Source organism: Jaculus jaculus, chromosome 1 (genome assembly GCF_020740685.1).
Source record: "Jaculus jaculus isolate mJacJac1 chromosome 1, mJacJac1.mat.Y.cur, whole genome shotgun sequence".
Taxonomy (NCBI): domain Eukaryota; kingdom Metazoa; phylum Chordata; class Mammalia; order Rodentia; family Dipodidae; genus Jaculus; species Jaculus jaculus.
Window position 1 is genome coordinate 334,169,640 of NC_059102.1, and position 15,451 is coordinate 334,185,090.

The window sequence follows — 15,451 nt, forward strand, 5'->3', positions numbered from 1 at the left end:
TGTTAACAAAATCCCTCGTAAGAAACCTTGAGATGCGTGTGCTAGATTTGTGTTAATGTGGCTCAGTTCTCATTTTAATCATATTTCAAGGGACTTTTGTTCTGTTTTCTAGACTAAGCATATAATTAGAATAAATTATAAAAAGTAATCTAATGGTTAATTTTCCCATTTGTATTTTATTTTCTGAAATACTTTTTTCATAGTTATTTGTTTAATCATTGTACTTTGGTCAGAAACAAAGATAATAAATATATCTTATAAATGTCTAATTCCATTCCTAGCTACTTTGTTCAATAAAGTCTGAATGTCCAAACAAAGAGAGAAATAAATCCTGAAGAAAGGCATGAAACTAAAAATCAGTCATTTCAAAATTTAGAAAATCTGAATTATAAATTCCGCTAATCTCTGAATGTAAAAGATGTAGCAACAGAGGAATCGGAAAGATGAGCAAGAGTGCTTCTTTCTTAGTGAACCTGATATCAGCACTAGGGTGAAGGAGAGAGACACTGAGGACACTCAACACCTACTAAACCAGAGATCCAGAGGCTCCTAAGAGCCCATCACTGAAGTAAACTTAAAATGCGCCCAATATGGCTCAGAGAATTTTGCAGAAGAGGGGTTGGGAAGATTGTTAGAGCTACAAGTTGGGACATTATACACAGAGCCCCATAACTGATTGCTACCCCATAATGCATGACCCACACAATCCCCATGGGATAACCTGCATCCCCAGCAAGGGGGGCCCTTCAGAAAAGGGCAGGGATGAGGGTAAGAATGGTACCAACATGTGTTGTTTACATACTGAGAATGTCCACAACTAATAAAAATAAACTTAAAAAAAAAGAGCCTCCTCCAGAGCCCAGCACAGTGGTGCTTAAGACCCCTCATCTTAGTACTTGGGAGGTGAAAGGGAGGAGAAAGAGGAGTTCAAGGCTAGCCTTGCCCAGGCAAGACTGTATTTTCTATTTTGCCTTTTTTTTTTTTTTTTTTTTGGTTTTTGAGATAGGGTCTTGATCTAGCCCAGGCTGACCTGGGATTCACTATGTAGTCTCAAGCTAGCCTCAAACTCACAGCACTCTTCTGTCTCCCAAATGCTGAGATCAAAGGAGTGTGCCACCAAGGCCTGGTGGTTTTGTTTGTTTGTCTATTTTTGTTTTTCCGAGGTAGTGTCTCACTTTAGGCCAGGCTGATCTGGAAATCACTATGTAGTCTCAGGCTGGTCCCAAACTCACAGCAATCCTCCTAGGCTGGTCCCAAACTCACAGCAATCCTCCTACCTCTGCTCCCCGAGTGCTGGGATTAAAGGCCTGCACCACCATGCCTGCCTGTTTTTGTTTTGTTTTGTCTTGTTCTGAGGCAGCGTTTAGTATAGTCCAAGTTGACCTGGAACTCACTATATGGACACTAGCCTCAAATTCATGGTGATCCTCCTACCATAGCCTCCCAAGTGCTAGGATTATAGGCATGAGTCACCACGCCTGGCTCAAGGTCATGGTTTTTATTCCCAGCACTGCAAGGGATAAAGAAATTAGTACACAATTAATTGTATCTTTTATTAAATAAAAAAATATAATTCTAGATAAAAGGGAAGACTGGGGGAAGGAGATGTTTATTCAGTGGGTAAAGTATACAGAGGTCCACTTCTTGTTCAGGAGGGTCTGAAAAATACCGGTAACTCTAGAGTTTTAGGTAATTTTAGTAGAGCAATAAAATTTTATAGCAAACACTAAAGCAACAGAATCACAGTATAAAGCTTCCAAACTGAGAAATAGAGAAATAGGAGAATAAAGAAAGCATTGTCAGTACAATGGAAAACAGTAAGGGATAAAACTGGTAAGAAAAAACTGTATTTAGAAACTAAAAAATACAAACGAGTTTAACTTTGAAAGCTCCACATGACCTTACTTTTAGTATGTGTCGGATGCAGACCTCACGGATAAGCTTGTGGCCTTGAATGCATTTATTAAAGCTATGACTAAAATAAAGTGTTCAACTCAAGAAGCTAAATATAACAGAAAACCCACAAAATAGGAGGACCATAGTAAAGAGTCAACTAGAAATCATGAAACCAAAAAAGCAGAGAATGAGAAACCTACAACAAGGTATCAAGAAGAAGAAATCTGGGCTGAAGAGATGACTTAGTGGTTAAAGAAGCTTGCCTATGAAGCCTAAGGACTCAGGCTTGATTCCCCAGGACCCACGTAAGCCAGCTGCACAAGGTGGAACATGCATCTAGAGTTCATTTGCAGTGGCTAGAGGTCCTGGTGTGCCCATTCGCTCTATATATCTGTCTCTCTCTTTCCAATAAATAAATAAATAAATAAATAAATAAATAACATTTTTAAAAACTCAGAAGGGGCTGGAGAGATGGCTTAGTGGTTAAGGCACTTGCCTGTGAAGCCTAAGGACCCAGGTTTGATTCCCCAGTACCCATGTATTTACAAATAAGTAAAATATAATTTTTAAAAAATCAGAAAAAATCTGAATGCCACTCAGTAGAAGCAGACCATACACTGGAACGCTTCCACACCTGAACAGAACACACTATCAGAGAGAAAAGGTTGCAAAATGATATGACCAAGTATAAGATTCTAAAAACAAATGCCATGCATTGTTTGTGGACAGAGATCTATAAAGAAAAGCATAATCAAACAGACAGAAAAGGGTCACATGCATAAGGATCATGATGCTTCCGAGGCAGAGGATGGAATGGGATGGAAGAAGGTACAGGGCACATTTCAACTGCATTTCCACATTTTAGTTCCTAAGAAAATCTGCAGCAAATGTGACAAAAACACAATTCAGTGCCTAAATATGGGCAGTCGATACACAGACATTCATTAAGCCCACACTTTCTTTTTTTTTTTTTTTAATTTTTTATTTATTGATTTGAGAGCGACAGACACAGAGAGAAAGACAGATAGAGGGAGAGAGAGAGAATGGGCGTGCCAGGGCTTCCAGCCTCTGCAAACGAACTCCAGACGCGTGCGCCCCCTTGTGCATCTGGCTAACGTGGGACCTGAGGAACCGAGCCTCGAACCGGGGTCCTTAGGCTTCACAGGCAAGCGCTTAACCGCTAAGCCATCTCTCCAGCCCAAGCCCACACTTTCTAAATGCTGACAATATTTCCAAGGCTCTGCCTGATGCGGGAGAAGCATATGGAAGGGAGTGAGTGAGTCAAGCAGGAAGGTATTCTGGATGGCATCTGTGGTAACCCTGGCTAGCAGGATGATGACCTAAGATGTCCCCAGGTGGATGAGCGTGAGGTCATATTTCAAATAACTTACAGGAGTTGTGATGAACTGGATCTGATCAGGTGGGCGTAGGAAAGAAAATTACCTGGCTACAGCACTATGTACAGGAAGGTGCCACTCACTCACGTGGAGAAAACCAGGAAAGGAAGCAGCTGGGGAGTGGGAGAATCATGCTTGAAATCCATCTTAGTTCCTCTCTCTGCTCAGACCCAGCTTTCCTTTTCTCTCTCTTTTTTTTGGTTTTTCAAGATAGGATCTCACTCTAGCTCAGGCTGATCTGGAATTCACTATGTAGCCTCAGGGTGGCCTTGAACTCATGGCAACCTTCCTACCTCTTGCCTTCTGAGTGCTGGGATTAAAGGAGTGCCACCACGCCCAGCTCAGTTTCTTTATCAGGAGAATCCTTCTGCTTTCTATCTCTTCAAAGTACCTTCTGAGATTCCTCAGTGTTTTTCAGAAGCCCACTCCTTCCTTGTGGCTGCTTGCCAACCTCCACTCCTGAACCTGCTTGCTTTCTCAACCCTAACTCACAAGGTGTGACCTTCTCTCTTCCTGTTATCCATATCCTTCCCAGAAGCTGCCAACACTCACAGCTTGCTGACCATGTTCTTCCTCAAACACTGAAAATACTGTTCTGGAGCCTTAAACATAAATAAATAAATAAATAAATAATAAATGGTTGGCTATGGGCTGGAGAGATGGCTTAGTAGTTAAGGCACTTGCATGTGAGGCCTAAGGACCCAGGTTCATTTCCCTAGTACCCACATAAACCAGATGTTCAAGGTAGTGCATATAGCTGGAGTTAACTTGCACTGGCTGGAGGTCCTGGCACACCCATTCTTTCTATCTGCTTCTTCCCCTCTCTCTCTCAAATACATAAATTAATTAATTAATTAATTAATATTTATTTTTACTTTTTTTAGAATAGGTCCACTAGGGCCTGTAGCCATTGCAAACGAATTTCAGATGCATGTGCCACCTTGTGCATCTGGCTTACATGGGTACTAGGGAATCAAACCTGGGTCCTTAGGTTTTGCAAGCAAGCACCTTGACCACTAAGCCATCTCTCCAGCTTAATAAAGTATTTTTTTAAAAGGTTCACTTTCAGGGCTGGAGAGATGGCTTAGCAGTTAAGCGCTTGCCTGTGAAGCCTAAGGACCTCGGTTGGAGGCTCGGTTCCCCAGGTCCCACGTTAGCCAGATGCACAAGGGGGCGCACGCATCTGGAGTTCGTTTGCAGAGGCTGGCGACCCTGGCGCGCCCATTCCCTCTCTCTCCCTCTATCTGTCTTTCTCTCTGTGTCTGTCACTCTCAAATAAACACATTTTAAAAAATTAAAAATATATATATTTTTTAAAAAGGTTCACTTTCAGTCAGACATGGTGGCACACGCCTTTAATCCCAGCACTCGGGAGGCAGAGGCAAGAGGAATGCCATGAGTCGTGAGTTTGAGGCCACCCTGAGACTACACAGTTAATTCCAGGTCAGCCTGGACCAGAGTGAGACCCTACCTTGATAAACCAAAAAAAAAAAAAAAAAAAAAAGGTTTGCCTTCCAAGAAATCTGGTATCAATTAAGTAATATGCGAGTAAGAAAAAGTGAAAATGTTATGGTCCCCACAAACGTTTTCTCATGTAACTTGCTCAGATTTTCAGGTCCTATAGAAATTTTTTGCTCTCCACTTTCTTCCTAAGCCATTTTAATTAGTTTCATCTAATGTTACTAATTAGGTGTATTACAAGGTATAACACTACAAATGGAATGCAGTATTTTTGGTGTGTGTAGACAATGCACACACATGTGGGATCAGAGGATGGTATCCCGTACCTCTTCTGTCAATCTTCTGCTTTACTTCCCTGAGACAGAGTCTCTAATTGAACCTGGAACTCTCCTTGTTTTGTTTAGACTGGCTGACCAGCGAGCTCCAGCAATATTCCTGTATCCAGCTCCCTTAGCACTGGGGTTACAGGTATGTGTGGCCATCCCTGGTTTTTCATATGTGTGCTGGAGATCAAACTCAGGCCCTTGTACTTGTATACTAAGTGCTTTTACCCACTGAGCCATCTATCTGCCCAGCCCAAAATCAACTTGTAATAGAGTTACTATATAAGAAACGGCTCCACTACCTTATCTATAGCTTTCTTCATAGTTTGGAGCTGAGGCACAGAAGGGTAGATGCCCCGGGCCCTCCCTTCTTAAGGACACTCAGAGCATAAAGCCTCTCAAGCTGATGCTTCCTGTTTAACACAGATGCGCACTGACTCACCTGGATCGGGGTCACTTTTCAGGTCCAGTGGATGTACAACAGGGTGATACTGCTTCTAAACATAATATAAAAGTAAAACAGATTTAACTACTTAATTCCTTCACCCAGTGTAAGCAAATACACTACATAGTCAGTAGTGCTATTTTGGGGGGAGGATTTTTTTTTAATCCTGAAATCTGTAGGCAAGCGACCAAGTTCAGTTAAATCTGAGTAATACCTTTTGTAGCACTGCCACCTACTGCATACAGTTAAAAAGAGCGCCACAAAAATTATAATCAGAGAACATGGCTCAAATCTTGAGCACATACACAAAAGCTAGGCACAATGGCATCTGCTTATAATCCCAGTGCTGGGAGGAAAGACAGGAGTATGCCTAGGGCTTGCTGTCTAGTCAGTCCAATGAGGTCTCGGCTCAGCAAGAGACCCTGTCATAAAACAAAGAAAGAAGAAAAAGTGGACTGTGACTAAGGAAGACACCCAACATTGGTCTCTAGCCTCCACACATACATACACTCACACCTACATGCAGGTGTGCCTGAAAACATATGAACATGCATACATACTACACAAACACAAAAAAATAAATAAAAGTCTTGCTTCACTGAGATGACTTCCTTGTTGTAACCCAGATTTTTTTTTTAATGTATTTATTATTATTTGCAAGCAGGAAGAGAGAGAGAATGGGTGCTGGGTGCTCCACTGCAAACAAAATCCAGATGCATGTGCCCTTTGTGCATCTGGCTTCACATCAGTGCTGGGGATTCAAACATAGGCTGTCAGATTTGCTAGCATGTACCTTAACCACTAAGACATCTCTCCAACCTATAACCCATATTTCTAAAAAATATTTTTATTTTATTTATTTGTAAGAGAGAGAAAAGGAGAGTATGGATGATGCATGCACTACTTTGTACTTGTGGCTTTCCATGTGTACTAGAGAGTCTCTCCAGCCCCTACAACCCATATTTTAAAGCAATAAAAGTATAATAATTCACAGTTCAAAATTCAGAATTATGAACAATTACTCAAATCAGTTTGTGTATCATCTTAATCTTCCTGCCAAAATAAACATATACAAATAATACGCCAAACACAAATGAAAAACAGAAAGGGTTAAAAAATAAGCTGATGTCCCTTCTTGGTCTTGGAGTCATAATGTCATTGTCAAGTTGTTTATCTCTAATTTTCATGTGGCTGTATTCTACACTGAGTATGATGTCCAGCGAACTGAGAGGAAAGACAAGAGACAAAATGCCGTCTACCTCCATTTGCTTCTTACACTTTAAATTTTTATTGTGGTAAAACACTTTATAAAAGTTAAGGGCTAGGGAGATGGCTCGGTGGGTAAAAGTACTTGTTATTAAAGCCTGAAGCGTGAGTTTGGGTTCCCAGAACCCACATAAAGCCAGACACAGCAGGGTGAGTGAGCATATGTATTCCTGGTGTATCCTACAGTGAGATGGAGGCAGAGACAGGACAATGTCCAGAAGCTCACTAGCCAGCCAGCCTGGCAAACACAGCAGCGGACATGAGACCCTGCCTCAAACAAGGTGGAAGGAGAGGAGCAGCACCTGCGATGTCTTCTGACCTTCCTTCACATGCAAGCCATGACATGCGTGCACGTGTCCTCACATACCACACACACATGTGCAAAATTTCCATGTAAATCATCTTACCAGAGTTTCAAGCTGTGCCTTGAGGGTTCTGATGACACATTCAAGGATCTTTCGGGGATACCACTTACGCTTGGTTGCTATATCTACTATGATCTCATCAAATTCATCTTCAAGCATTTTGATGTCAGAATCTATTTCAGAAAAAAAATTTCATTCCTTATATCAACATGACATTAGCATTTTTTATATTAGCATGAAAATCATATGTACAAACTAAATTTAGAAAACATGGAATTAGAAAACTAGTGCAGCAAGCCACAGATGCCCTACTTGGGGGCTCATGCATCCCTCACTGAACAACCAGTTACTGAGCACTGCACGATGTCATGCTAAGCAGAGAAATTCAAAGATGAATGCAGCAGGCCACTACCACCTGATAACTACAACATGAGCAGGACACAGCACAAAGGGTAGGGAACTTAAAGACATTAGAAAGGAGCCATTTCAGATTCAAATCTAAATATAAATGCCCTAGATTTAAAAAAAAAAGGGGTAGGGAATAACGGGGGGAAAAGCACCTCTGGAAGAGGAAACAGGATTTACAAGACTAGAGTGGGGCGGGGGAGGGGCTCTAAGTGGCTTCAGGATAAAATGACAGGAAATAAAGATGAAACAGTATGAGAACTAGGCTGTACTCAGGGTTAGCACCCGTGCTTAGAAGAGTGAGTTTCAGGTCAGCCTAGACTGGAGTAGGACTGTCTCAAAAAGCAAAACCAACAAAAGCAAATGAAAATCATTCAAGTAAAAGCACCAAAGCCTTAGGTCCTTAGCTGGTTCACATCCTGTGAGTTCTGCTGTGTCAGAGCCAAGGCTAGAAATGGGTCTTTTTGTCTCACAGAACAGAAGCTCTATGTGGAAGAAACATTTTGAAAACTGCTCATGTAAGTGAGCACACACACATACTTCAATCCAGTGTGATCTCCTCTGTCTAACAGCCACTAAATCTAACTCAATCATGTCTCTGGAGAGTATTATGAGGGAGACAGACTTTTACTTAGAATATTTACTTAAATAAGCAGTTCTGGATTTTAACAAGTTCATTTAAGAAGTGAAATCACTGGCATGAAAAGAATACACCATTTTACAACCAGGTTTTTTTTCACCCTGAGACTACACAGTGAATTCCAGGACAGCCTGGGCTAGAGTGAGAACCTACCTTGAAACCCCCACCCCACCAAAAAAAAAAAAAAGAAAGAAAAGAAAGGTTGTTTCATTTATATTTCCCTTTTATTCTCCCTTCCATTTTTTTCATCAAGTAACACAATGATGTGTCAGGAACTTGCAACTCTCAGATTAAAAAATCTGCCTTTCCTAGTGCTGAAAAGTGCTATGTAGGCTGCTAGGCAAGAAAATTCATCAACAGGCTTACCCAGCAGGGAACCTACTATTCAAGCTACTCAACTGGTCAGCCAGACAAGATGGCACCACTGCTGCAACAGTGTCCTATCTGTTACAGGGGGAACTAACTACTCTCTGACTGGATTTGAGGACCAACCTCACAGGAGGAAATCCATGCCTGGTACTGAAGACCTAGTCAAAAGCCTATGGCTGGGAAGGTCACAGATCCAGGGGAGAAGCTACTCCTGTTGTTCGGCTAAGTGGATATGTTCTGCCCATCACGTGGCCCTCAATGTTCCTGTTTAGGCGCATTGATCAGTGCTGCCCTCACTTCTGGTCAGAGCAGCTTTTTTTTTGCAGATGCCTGTGACTCCTGGGGAAATTAAAACTCATCAAAGTGCTGAGAAGTAACAGCTGAGTGCTCAACACTGAGACACCTCTACCACATCTTCCAAGGCTCAGGGAGCATTTGGAAGAGAGGACAGAGAATATAAGGACCAGAGGGTGGGGAGGAGTGCTCTGGAACACTGTCTTCCCAAAACAAAGCTGCACTCATGACCTCACAGTGGCAGTTGTTATTTGCATAACACTGGGCCATCACCGTGTTGTCATGGGTGATGGAGGAGGGAAAATAAATGCTATCAAAGTAGAAAAGGGACTAGTTGGAAAGAAGGGGTTCAGTGGAAAGGAGGTAGGGGAAGGAAGACAAAAGAAAATAAATAGAGTTTTATGATCAAAATACATTAAGTGCATGTATGAAAATTGTCAATACAAGTTTTCAAAATAATAAATTTAAAAAAGAAATATCTGGGCTGGAAGGATGGCTTAGCAGTTAAGGCATTTGCCTGCAAAGCCAAAGGACCCAGGTTCAATTCCCCAGGACCCACATTAGCCAGATGCACAAGGGGCACACCCATCTGGAACTCATTTGCAGTGGCTGGAGGCCCTGGAGTGCCCCTTCTCTCTCTCTCTCTCTCTCCCTAGCCCCCTTCCTCCCTCTTTCTCTGTCAAATAAATAAAATATTTTAAAATAAGAAACTTCTGCTCCTGTGAAGCTCAGTTACTGTGTCTGTGTATTTGACTATAAACAAAGACTACTAAAGCACCCCTCACATGGCCAATGTAACATAAGCTTTCTAAGGCATAAAGCTACTACTCACATAATTCTACTTAAAAATCTCACTGTAGCTCAAAGGCAGTGTTTGCCTGGCATATGAGTCTCTGGGTTAATGAATAAACATGGATAAAAACAAAAGAAAATTGACAGCCCCAGAGGGCTAGCAGGTAGGCATGGGACCAGCTCAAGGGTGTGGATGTTCCTGCCATAAACCAGTGACATCAGCCGTGCTAGTCAGTCCTAAGTAACATCACCAGGAGACAATGAGTCAGTGGACCTTCTCTGAACACTGTCTCTCTTCTCAAACTGATCATTCCTTTCTTATTTTTTTTCCCCTTCCCAGACTAGGAATTTTCTGGGCCTGTTCCTTCATCTGGGATAATTCTGCAACAACTTCCAATAAACTATTGACAAAGTTATCACAAAAATAACTGTGAAGATTAATCAGATGAAAGCCCTGTTTAGAATACTAGATAGTAAATATGGATCAAGGTACCTACTATAGTTCTTTCAGGTTATGACTTCAGTAATCTACATTAGTTTCTTCTTTTTACTCCCCGAACATTTTTTTGTAAAACAAGTAACACTGAAAACAGCTATTAAAAAAATCGCATTCAAGCCGGGCGTGGTGGCGCATGCCTTTAATCCCAGCACTCAGGAGGCAGAGGTAGGAGAATCGCCGTAAGTTCAAGGCCACCCTGAGACTACAGAGTTAATTCCAGGCCAGCCTGGACCAGAGTGAGACCCTACCTTGAAAAACCAAAAAAAAAAAAAAAAAAAAATCGCATTCAAAATTAAATTAGCTACAGAAAACAAAAGACAGAAGGGGAAGTTAAGTCACATACCCAAGAAACAGTTCTCTGAGGCTTCCTGCCAGGCTTGCCCATTGATGCTGACATTCTCCTGCACGGCTGATTCAAAAGTCTGCAATAAATTTACACGAGCCAAGTCACTGAAAACTTTAAATACAGAACTCAAACATGTCAATCAAGTAATAATGTGTTATTAAACTTTCATCACTGTGACAAAAGACTTCAGAAGACAAGGGAGTGAGGCTTTATTTCGGATCCCAGGTACAGAGGTTTCAGTCTGTGTCCAGCTGTTTCCATTGCTCCTAGACAGTGACAAGGCAGAAACAGCATGGAGGAAGCACATGACAGATGAAAGCTGTTCATCTCACTGCAGCCAGGAAGCAAATAGAAGTAACACGAGGAAGTCAGGATCAAGAGCTACTCTTCAGTGCTGGAGAGATGGCTTAATGGTTAAGGCACTTGCCTGCAAAGCCAAAGGACCCAGGTTCAATTCTCCAGGATCCACATAAGCCAGATGCACAAGGTGGCACATGTGTCTGGAGTTCATTTGCAGTGGCTGGAGGCCTTGGCATGCCCATTCACTTATCTGCCTCTTTTTCTCAAATAAATAAAATAAATAAAAATTTTTAAAAAGAGAGATACCCTTCAAACTCACACTTCCAATGACCCACCTTGTCCAATCAGGCCCCATCATCCACAGGCTGACCACCTCCCAAATTTTCAATCCACTACTTAGGTGAGAGCCATTGTGATCTGTCTCTGGAAACAGTCTTACTTCAGAAACACCCAAGGTGGGCACTACTGATCTTCTAGTCATCTCTCAGTCCACTCAAGTAGATGGTCAAAACTAACTGCCCAAATAATTGCAGGTTTGGGACAAAAACAGTACTGCATCATTTCCAGATCCTAGATTTTGCCTAAATACATAAGCTCTTCTGTATATATAGGACATGAAAGTAGAAGTGAAGCATGGAGAATGAATGGAAATAATTGGAGAGGGAAGGAGAAAGGGCAAGATAATTGAATATGGTCAAAGTACATGATATACTTGTCTGAAACCCATCATTATGTACAACGAACACATGTGCCAATAAAAAAAAAAGGGGGGGGGCTGGAGAGATGGCTTAGCGGTTAAGCGCTTGCCTGTGAAGCCTAAGGACCCCGGTTCGAGGCTCGGTTCCCCAGGTCCCACGTTAGCCAGATGCACAAGGGGGCGCACACATCTGGAGTTCGTTTGCAGAGGCTGGAAGCCCTGGCGCACCCATTCTCTCTCTCCCTCTATCCGTCTTTCTCTCTGTGTCTGACGCTCTCAAATAAATAAATAAATAAAAATTAAAAAAAAAAAAACTAAGGGGCTGGAGAGAGGGCTTAGCGGTTAAGGCACTTGCCTAAGAAGCCTAACGACCCCTCAATTCTCCAGATCCCACATAAGCTAGATGCACAAGGTGGCACATGTGTCTGGAGTTTATTTGCATTGGCTAGAGGCCCTGACATGCCCATTCGCTCTCTGTCTCAAAAAGAAAAAAAAACCTAGCTGGGCATAATGGCACACACCTTTAATCCCAGCACTCGGGAGGCTGAGGTAGGTGTATTGCTGTGGGTTTGAGGTCAACCTGGGACTACACAGTGAGTTCCAGGTGAGCCTGAGCTAGAATGACACCCTACCTCAAAAAAAAAAAAAAAAATTGCAAACGTAAAGCCAGACATGGTGACTCATGCCTATAATTCCAATGTAGCATTTGTAAGGCAGAAGCAGGAGGATCTCTCCAAGTTCAATGGCAACCTGACTTATATATTAAGTTTCAGGCCAGCCAGGGCTAAGAGCAAAACCTTGTCTCATAAAAGGGAGGGTGGATGGGTTAGGGCTCAATGATTAAAGGTGCTTGCTTGCTGAGGGTCTGCTGAGGTTCAATTCCCCAGCCTCCCACAAAAAGCTGGACAAGCATTCCTTTGCAGTGGCAAGAGACCCTGCTGTACATGCATGTAGACAAATGTGCGCACACGCGCGCGCGCGCGCACACACACACACACACACGTATAAATAAATTGATGAATTTTTTAAAATTTAAAATAAATTGATTGTATTTGGTAATAAATATGGGTATTCATTGCACTAATCTATATTTTGTGAAGTTGAACATGTTCACAATACTTAAAAATAAGGAATTAAAGAAATTTAGTAGTATCATTAAATTTTTTAAAGTACATTCCCAATTAATAACCACAAATGTTCACTGATTTACATCCCCAGGCTTCATTATGCAAGCCAGGCTTACCCAGAACTTGCAGGCCTCTACTTCCCAAGGGCTAGGACTACAGACAAGTGTCATCACACCTTGAAGATGACCCTTTAAGGGACAGAATGCTCATTTCTGCAATATCTGAAATAGTGAAAAACTGAAGGAAAAATAAATCCAAGGTCAAAATTAGAAGAATGGCTAAATATCCAAAGCACAAAGTACTTAAAAGAATGTGTGAGAGCTCCCCAGATGCATATCAACAATGGCTTGCACAATACTATACACAGCAGAGAGAGAGGGAGAGTGAGTCAAAAAAAAGGTGTGGAAAGCTTGCTCCTCTCACACTTTCCACAAAGGTATTCATCTACACAAAGCCTAGAGGGACAGAGAAGGGAAATTCACAGAAGTCTTTGTTAGAATTATTTTTAATGTTTGTATTTTGTGCCATTTGCATAATCAAAAATCAGCATAAATCAAATGACTGGTGAATTTCAGTGCATTTTCTACACTAAGATTTGTAGAAAGGGCTGGGGTGTAGCTTGGTGCTATGGTACTTTCCTAGCATGAGTAGGGCCTTGCATTCCATCCCTGGCCATCAACAAAAAAAGATTTTACAAAGACACTTTATGTACTTCCAAGGACTGCTTGAGAACACAGTGTCATAGAAATATACATTGGCACAATCCTACCGATAACCACTTTTTATTTTTATTATTATTTTGGGGTTTTTTGAGGTACGGTCTCACTGTAGCACAGGCTGACCTGGAATTCACTATGTAGTCTCAGGGTGGCCTCGAACTCATGATGATCCTACCTCTGACTGCTGGGATGAAAGGCATGTGCCGCCACGCACAGCCTGATACCACTTTTTAGAATACATGCTACTATATTATGCAGTTTTCTCTTTTTTATTGGTGTGTATGCATCCTGCATGCATACATGCAGAGGTCAGAGGAAGATGATGGGTATCTCCTCTATAACTGTTCTACCTCATTTTCTGATTGCAGAATCTCTTACTGATCCTGGAGCTCTCCAAAAGCCCATTGAACCTTAGTACTAAATTCACCTTAGTAATGCACAGTTTTGTTTGTTTGTTTGTTTTCTGAGGTAGGCTCTCATGCTAGCTCAGGCTGACCTGTAGTTCACTATTTAGTCTCAGCAATTCTAACTCTTCTTCCCAAGTGCTGGAATTAAAGGCGTGCACCACCACACTGGGCACAGTTTTTATTTTTTTTCTTTGTGAACTGTATTCTCTCTCTTCTAAATAGCCACTTTTCTCTGACCCCAATATAATAACTTCTGTTTACATCATACTGACCAGGCCAGTAGCTGAAAGGAAGGCTGGGACATGTAGATTTTATTTTAAATATTTTCATTTATTTACCTGAGAGGGGAGGGAAAGAGAAAAAGCCAGGGCCTTTGAAAACTCCAGATGCATGGCCACTTTGTGCAGTGGGCTTTACACGGGTAGTGGGGGATCGAACCCAGGCCAACAGATGTTGCAAGCATGCACCTTTAAGCACTGAGCCATTATCCCAGCCCATACTATGCAGTTTTAACTAGAAGTACAGCAACATTATTAATGTTTCTCTTCAAATACAAACTCTGTCTTTAGTCTTCTCCCTTTTCCCTTCAAAAAAAACTACTAAAAATATCCTCAGGTATATCTATATCATTGCCTTACTTGCAAGGAGGGAATAACGTAAGAGCCACTGTATACAAAACTGGAATAGAGAATTACAATCCAAGGAGAGTTTCATTATTCTCCACTTAACTCTTCATTCAATCACAAATAAATTGCACTACAGTTTCCTCACAGCAGGCATTACTCCCTGAGTTTCTTGTGTCTTTCCCCACAGATCAGCATCTTCAAGGCTTTGCAAAGTCTCCGAGAAAGAGGAAGTGTGTTAAAAGGGCCAGTGTGTGATCTTGGTGGTTTATAACCAAGATATCTTCTTTATGTATTTTAGATTTATAAAGAAAATGTATTCGCTCTATTTACAAGATATTTTTAAAGAGGCAAAAGGAAAGAACAACAAAAAAAAAAAGCTGTTTAGGTGACTTGACTTCCACGATTGCCATCCCCTGAAGAATTCCTCCTGGAGTTTATGTGTAAACTCGCCCTGTCCACCAGGGGCGCCACTTCACAGTTACACCCGCAGTCAAGATGTTTTGTAAACAGTAGGCGCCAGATTTGAATGACTGGTGCAAAAGGCAAAACCCTCATACGTACGCACGTTATCACAGCGCGTACGACAGTACGTACGCATATACGGGGCTAAAGGAAACATTAACTCCCGCTGCCTCGTTTTCGTGGCTAGCCGCCGCCTCCCACCGCCGGCCCGGGGCAAGCAGCGACAGCCGCGTCTACTCCCTTTCCCCTCGCGGTCCCGGCTGCTCGGCCGCCGGCCCGGCGCCCGCGGCTCCCCGCTCGTACCCACTGCACGTCCCGCAGCGCGAGCTCGCGGACGTCGGCCGGCAGCGCGTCGCCGAGCCTCCGCACGAGGCGGCCGCACAGCACCACCGCCTCCGTCACGGCCTTCTTCGACGAGCAGCGCACTCGGAAGTCCTCCGACGGGCCGGCGGACTCCGAGGCCTGGCTGTCGGCTCCGGCCCCTGCCTCTCGATGCCGCTGGCCGTCGTCCACGGCGGCCACGGGCTCTGGGGCCTGTGGAGCGGCCACAGGCAGCGGCTCGGCGGGCCCCGCCATTGCCCCAGTTTGAACTGTGGGCGGGGACTCGGGGCGGAA

At 42.7% G+C, this 15,451-nt stretch overlaps 1 protein-coding gene across 1 annotated transcript in view; it reads right to left on the reverse strand.

Annotated features, from left to right (window-relative positions):
* Positions 1-15,412, reverse strand: part of Nsl1 (NSL1 component of MIS12 kinetochore complex) — a 35,196-nt gene extending 19,784 nt beyond the window's left edge. The window contains exons 1-4 of the mRNA XM_004671285.2: positions 15,140-15,412; positions 10,496-10,574; positions 7,196-7,326; positions 5,520-5,574 (exon numbers count right to left, since the gene is read on the reverse strand). Coding sequence (XP_004671342.1) covers positions 5,520-5,574; positions 7,196-7,326; positions 10,496-10,574; positions 15,140-15,412 — 538 coding nt within the window. The remainder of the gene's footprint in view (positions 1-5,519; positions 5,575-7,195; positions 7,327-10,495; positions 10,575-15,139) is intronic.
* Between the last annotated feature and the right edge of the window lie 39 nt (positions 15,413-15,451).